The 7720-nt window shown below is 33.1% G+C and overlaps 1 protein-coding gene across 1 annotated transcript; it reads left to right on the plus strand.

Moving 5' to 3' along the window:
* Positions 1-1409: 1409 nt before the first annotated feature.
* LOC132799778 (uncharacterized protein At1g08160-like) lies at positions 1410-2378 on the plus strand. The gene has a single exon (XM_060812413.1). The coding sequence runs from the start codon at positions 1843-1845 to the stop codon at positions 2251-2253; it is 411 nt and encodes a 136-aa protein (XP_060668396.1). The 5' UTR covers positions 1410-1842; the 3' UTR covers positions 2254-2378.
* Positions 2379-7720: the final 5342 nt, after the last annotated feature.

Consider the following 7720-nt stretch of genomic DNA (forward strand, 5'->3'; position numbering starts at 1 on the left):
ATTATAGAGGGGACTCGCAACATTTCTGATGATAACACTACTCTCTCTGATTGGTTCCATTTCGAGTGTAGCAACCATAATCGCAACAAAAAGGCCACTATATACTATGATACTTTGAATGCTTCTCCCAGGTTCAGTGATAAAATAGAGAAACTTGCGAGTCTAGACAATGGCTTTACTCTAGAACCTGGCTATTCGATGCCTATAAATTACCAATTTAGAGCTGAATTCTGGTCCATTTATGGTTTTATGCCAAAGTACCAAAGGCCGTGTTGTACTAGCTATTTTGTTCAAGGCAAAGATAAGGTTTGGTTTTGAAGTTGGAAGTCTCTGCCTCGCTCTATAAACATTGACTGTTCCAATTTAGTGGTCTTCACTCGTCGAACTTTTAAACCCACTGTCTGCAAGGTTGATTATTAATAATAAAGCATGGATATCAAAATGATGTACCATTTAGTTTGTCTGCAAGGTTGATTATATATATATATATATATATAGCTCCAAAATCTGATCAACTACAAGACCCTGAAGCAATTCTCAAAGAAAATAAGTTACATTCGTTTTGTTCTTCTAGTCACAGTCAATAATGAGTCTAGCTATCTGCATTATTTGGGCAGTGGTCAAACCCAAAAGCCTAGTTTATGCTGTTGATATGTATGATTAATTTGTTGAATAAAAGGAAAATTATAACTATAAATTGAAAGATTGACTACTGGTTACTTTCTCAGTGTGCATATTGGGAGAAAAATTTTGGTTAATTATCACACGAATTTGGCATTATGGATAGAGGAACAATATCTTTTGCTTGGATGAATTTTTTTTCCCCCTGAAAGATTGGATGAAATTATATGTTTGCTGTACTTAGTTCGCTATATTTTTCCTTTTTCTTTTTTTTTTTTAACCTAAGATTTTAAAGCTTTAATAGGAGTTTAATTAAAAAATCCAACTCAATAAAAGGAACAAGCTTGTAAGAGTACTACATCTGTTTTATAAGAATAAAAATTAAAAAAAAAAGGGTACTATATCTGTTAAATTTTTAAGAAACTGTTTTAGCAGAAAGAAAAATTCATTTTAATTTGACCTGAAGTAGATCAATGTGATCTTATTTTTTTCTCGAGTTAACTTTGTTGCCCCTGTAATTTATCCCCAACATTATTGTTAGTCATCCTTCCAGAGACACATCTCAGTTACTTCGAAGAATTAATGAATGATCCAAGTTTGAGTTACATTAAAACTGTCTGTCATACTATGCTAACATATAGTGCATATATATTCTATCTTGGAGACAAAGGCAGGAGAAAGGAAAAAGAGAAATGATTAAGGAGAAAAAAGTTCCAAATACCCAATTTTCCAATGGGCCAAAGAGAAAAAGGGGTCACAAAAAGAAAAGAGGTAGGGTACTTGTGATATTCTTTAAATACGAGTTTGCTTCAATTGGTACACAACAACTAAATTAATGCATTGTATATTTGTTAACCCCACTAAGGCAAATTAACTTCAGTTTAAAATATTATCCTAACCAAACCTAAGAGATTACCCTTTCCTTGTTTTTTTTAGCTCTCTATAAAACTAAATCATATTACCTACTAACTATATACAAGCAAAACTCATATCATTATCACTCCGCTGGCTCTTCTTTTACCACCCCCTCTCTTCCAGAAAATAGAGAAAAGATAAAAGAATGGCTTCCAGTAGTAATACTTCCAAGTCTGATGATCAGTAGCAGCATTATGCAGACAAAGAAGCAGCCCAGAAAAAGCAAAATGGTAAGGAGTCATCGACGTGGTCAATCTCGAAGGAAATGAAGTACATAGCGTTTGTGGTTCTAGTCATAATTTGGTGATGAGTGCAGCAATGGGGACGATTTGGGCAGTGGTGAAACCCAAACGCCCTGTATATGCTATCGAATATGCTCATATTGAAAAGGCGGTCCCGAACTCTGAGCTCACATCTCTTGCTGGCAACTTTAGCTTTGTGATGAGGGCCTATAATCCCAACAAGAAGTCCAACATTTACTACGAATCCATGAAGATTTATAACACTATTGACAGTGGAAATGAAAACGCTATTCCTGTTAGGCTTGTAGAGGATTTCTTTCAACGTCCTTTCAATGTGACTCAGATTCATTTCTTGGTTTTGGCAACATTCTCCTCCAACGATGGTGCTGACATCATAAACGAGTATCTACTGCACGGCAGAATCACAGCAAAAATTTCGGTCAAGGCTGTCATGAAGTTTAGGCATGGAAGCTGAATATCTATGCCTCGCGCTATTGGGATTTATTGTCAACCTGCAGCTATATTGCTATGTAGAAATTTTTAGACCACTGGTTGCTATGTTGGTCTTTAATATTAATGTTATTAATCAAGCATCCTCTAATTTTCTCTCCATTTAGTATTATTATTATTATTATTTTGTTTTTGTCCTTATATGTTGATCGCTCCTGCTCTCTTTGCAACCCTATCTACATCCATTCATTTATTAAATGAGCCCCCTTAGCTTATGGAAGTGGTACTCTTTGATGGGATAGGTGGTAGTAAAGGTAAAGGCGTGGTAGAGTCCTTAGATGGGGTAGACGATAATAAAGACGAAGCCGAACCAGCACCCCCATTTTTGTTGTTCAAAAGAAAAGATCTTTTCTTCTTATTTATTTTTATTTTTATTTTTTATTTTGAAATATTCATGGAAGATGGTACCGGTTTCAACCAGAGTGAGAAAAGATCAATCCTGATGATGTCCAATCAACTATAAGGATGGGCCCAAAAGAGATGTTATCCCTTAAGGTTTCCTTTTGCCCCTTAGGCCCTTACGTTTTCTTCTTGCATTTCGATGTTATCAATTATTGTGATTTGTGTATTCCATCTAAAATTTAATGAATTTAAATTGAGTTATAGATTTTAAAGGATTTGATGGATTGTAATGTAATTTCATAGATTTTATAAAAAAATTTATAAAAATCCAACAAAATCTTTAGTATTAAAGTTGAATTTCGTATTGAAATTTTTTTTCATAATTTCACTGTTAAAATCCTTTCAAATCCATTAAAATCCATAATTTTTTAAAATCTTTTAAAATAAATGATATTTTGAATACCATTAGATTTCAAAAGGATTTTAGAAAGTTCTAATTGAGTACACCTGAATTTTAATGGACTTTTATAAAAATTCATTAAAATCTGAATTGAATGTCATTGGATTTGTATAGACTCCTTTAAAATCTAAATCGAATACTTCTAAACTTTTAAACATTTTTAAAATCCTTTAAACTTTAGATTGAATACACCTCTTAATTTTTCTCGTTGTGTAACTGATGTATTATTTTGCACTAAAAATACATGCAAGCATATATTTATGTAATTTTGCAATTTTGTTTCTCTTTGTTTTTATTTTTTTGTTTTTTGTATTTCTTCTCGTTAGGAAACTGAAGAATGCACTTCATGTTACATATGTGGGTTAGACAACCATTATGCTTTTCTTTTCTTTTATTTATTTATTTTTGGAAATTAAAGTATACAAGTGAGAGTACATAACATTACTAGAGGTACTAAAAAGTCTACAAAAATATAATGTGTCAAATTGCTTTTGTTTTTTAAGTCAACATAACTTAAATATAGATAAGTAAATCATTAAATAAATAAATGTAACTCTATATAAGCAAACAAAATAATGACAATTCATGACTTGATAAATAGATTTATGGTACATAATAGAAAAATAATATAATCGAGGGAGATTTCTATAGATTTTTAAGATTAAATTTTCATTTTTGAAGGAAAGTTGAAAGATAGGAACCACTCATAATTATAGGGAAAACATAAAGTTGTTTGGGAAATCAATAATTTACAACCATAACCCTCAAGTTTACTGTTCAAAGTTTGATGCTGAAATTTTTCCTCCTAGATTTATCCCCAAAAAAAACCAAAAATCACAATGATCACCATATAATTTATTTTCCTTTTTTTTTCATTTTTTCTTTTATAGAATTTTCTCTTTTTAGTTACTTTGACACATAATGCCCTGTTTATGTGCATATAATATATACGACTTTATTTTTCTCGAGTTAACTTTCCTGGCCCTTGTAATTTATCCCCAACATTACTGTTAGTCATCTTTTCAGAGACACATCTCAGTTTCCTCAAACAATTAATGAACGATCCAAGTTTAGGGCTCATAGCTCCAAAATAATATATATATATATTTATAGATGTTTTTGTAAGATCCTTTTTTTTTCTTTTTTTTTTCCATTGAAATGTTTATTAAAATTTTGTCAGACAACAGAGTACTTTAGCCTAAAAATAAGAAAAATAATGTTTGTTATCAATAGTAACCGTTATCATCCTATGTGGTAGTGGATCTCATGTATGTATAAATAAAAATAATCTATGGCAGTGGATTCTATAAATATATATAAATGTTATATAAATATTGGACTCACTGTCATATAAGGTGGTGACAATAACCATTGGTGATATATAGTAGTACTCAAAAAATAAATATTTTTAAAACAATGTCTTACAAATATTCATTTAAGGAAAGAAAATTTTGGCAAAGTTTGTATATATGATATTGAGATGATAAGTTAGATGGAACTTAGGCCTAGTTTGGGCTTTTGCTATAACTATCCTTTTTTTTTTTTTTTTAATATATAATTCTAGAAGCGGACCCTATTTATCCTACTTCTCAAAATAGCTTTTAGGAAAATAAAATATATAATCTAATCAAAATCAGTTTTCGCAAACGCTTACATATAGATGACTTAAATTCTTGCACAATAACTACTACACGAACAATGACTAATAAACCCTTCTACCAACCTTCTCTCAATATGACTCTGCTTAATTTCACATTATATGCCAAGGGAACCAAGTTAGTTGGCATATCCAATTTGAATTTACCATTAAGGCCGACATAAGATTTGGGATAATAAAGTGGAAGTCACACAAATGGTATCTTTTTGTTAGTCTATGGTGTGGTTTTGAGTCCATCGACAGCTACGTTGATCTTTCGTAGCATTCAATGATCTTTAAAAAGTCAAAGCAAAAAAAAATAAAAAAATGAAAAAAGAATCCAACATTTCAAACAGTTTGATGAAAATTAGACTCGCTTTGATAAATATTTGGTAAAACAGTCTCATTTATCCTCAAGTCCATAGGGTTTAAGAATCCAACATTGTTTTACTTTATATTGCACAAACAAACAATGTTAGATTATTTATATGAATTCTTGGATGTCCTGAGTCTGATGGGAGAAAATGATATAGGAGAAAAAAGTTCCAAATACCCAATTTTCCAATGAGGCAAAGAAAGAAAGGGTCACCCAATGAAGATAGATAGGGTAATCGTGAATCATAATGTTCTTTATGTATCAATTGGCTTCAATAATTGGTACACAACGATTAAACTAATGCTTCCCAATTAAAGCAAATTAATTTTGGTTTAAAATATTTATCCTAATTAAACCCAAGAGATTATCCTTTCCTTGTTGTTTTTAGCTCTTTATAAAACAAAATCATATCACCAACTATGAACAAACAAAACCCATATCATTATCAACACACTAGCTCTTATTTTACCCCCCAAAAAAAAAAAAAAAAAGAAGCAGTATTATGGAGATAAAGAAGCAAACAAAAAAAAAGCAAAATGGTGGGTCGCACCATCGTCATCAAGCTCGAAGCAAATGAGGTACATAGCGTTTGTGATTCTAGTCGTAATTGTGGTGGTGAGTGCAGCTATGTAGATGATTTGGGTAGTGGTGGAACGTAAATGCCCCATTTATGCCATCAAATACATTTCTATTAAAGATATGATAATGTGATGCACAGTGCGGGCAGATGTGGGGAATTAGTAGGCTATTTAATGTCAAATTCCACATTACTTGAGTGAAGATCAAGAAATGATTCAAATGTAATAATTGTCATTCTCATAACGATGTTTTTAGAGCAGTTGGCTGCAGGGTTTGGAAGAATATTGAAATTAAGTGTAACAACCCATCCCCAAGTACATCGAAAATTTCTAAAATTTGACCAAGGTTGACCGGTTTAACCGTCGTTGACCGAGAAATGGTCAAATGTTGATTTTTTGCTCCTGATGGAATTTTACATTGACCGAGATACCATTAAAAAGTACACATTGTCACGAGTCCATAGACTTGTAGCACATTGAAAACGGAGCTACAGATTGAAAGTTATGAGCAAAACAAGTTGAGGTCAAAACTGTCGAAGGGGTGCCGAAGTTGACTTTTTGTTCATGTAAAGTTGAGCTTTGACTCATGCATGGTTGTGAAGTACTTATCGATATGAGTTCATAGACTAGTGGTACTTCCGATTTGGACATGTGGTTTGAAAGTTATAGACATGTAAAGTTTTCCGAATACCGTAATATTTTAATATATTTTGACTTGAGTGAACAGTGTAAGCCAGGTGTCCTAGTTTCAGCCAATCCCATGAGTAAACAGTGTCATCCACAGGTGGCTTTTAATTTTGGCCAAAACACATGAGCTAAGGCGAAGAGAGAGATAGAGGGGAGGAGAGAGAGAAAGAGAGAGAGAGAGAGGGGGGGGGGGGGGTGGGGAGAGAAGCCACCACCACCACCGGCCACCACCATTGACTGCCGTCTGATAACTTTTAAGCCGCATGTGCCATCCTACTTGAAGCCCACTAAAAACCGGCCGGCCAGCCAAAAATCACGGCTAGATCACCTGCGATGAGCCTGGATCGGTGCATTTTTTGCCGAGTGGTCGATTTCCTTCTCTTGTCAATATCTCCCAAACCAGACCTCTGTTTGGCTCACCGCCGGTCTCGTTGAGTTACTCATCACCAGATCTACCACTTCACCAAGTTTCACGGCTAGTGGCCACCAGATGCGCCACTGGCGGTGGCCGATTTTGGTGACCACGACGGCTCATCGGAAAACCCAATTCCGGTGAGTTTTCGATCACCCCACCTATCCTTCCCCACTAATTCGACCTCCCTAAACCCAAATCTGAGGTCTCTTTCCTCTAAGTCGTGATGGATTGAGAGAATCGAGGACTTGAATTCCGAGAGCTTTCCGATGAGATCTTAACCACCACGAGTCTGATCTCCGGGAGGTAAGCCTCAATCTACGATCCTCATTCCATAAGATTCATTTCGGTATATTACTCACAAATTTTGGTTAACATTTGTGTTTAAACCCCCCGGATACTGGGTATTATTTACTCAAATAAAATATTAAATTATTTGAGTTATGTAATATTGTTGTTCTAGGAGCACGTGTGCATCGTAGAATTGATCCCATGGAGGATCTTGGGTTAATTACGTGCTCGAGGTGAGTGACCCACCTTCAAAATTATTTTGGGTTGGTAAATTGTATATATTTTGTGTTGATTATATATTTGGAAATTTTACTTCATGTGTTAATTGTTTAGTAAATTTCTAATTGAAATTTTATGCCGAAATTGAAGGAAATTAAATTATTTGTGTATTATAAATAGTTTCGGTTTTAAGAATTTTCTTGAATTTGAGGTTTAATTTAATAATTATTGAATTTTGTTGTTGGAATATTTTATAATTAGATATTTGAAAAATATGTTTTATGTATTTGATATTAAGAGAATTTCCATCTAAATTATATTGCCAATACATGTTGTTTTAATATATATTTGGGCGCCAAAAATATATTTGGGAATTAAAAGAAACTGTGATTTCAATTTTCTTTTATAATCGTTATGTTTACCATGTGATT

The sequence above is a fragment of the Ziziphus jujuba genome, chromosome 10 (assembly GCF_031755915.1).
Source record: "Ziziphus jujuba cultivar Dongzao chromosome 10, ASM3175591v1".
Lineage (NCBI taxonomy): Eukaryota > Viridiplantae > Streptophyta > Magnoliopsida > Rosales > Rhamnaceae > Ziziphus > Ziziphus jujuba.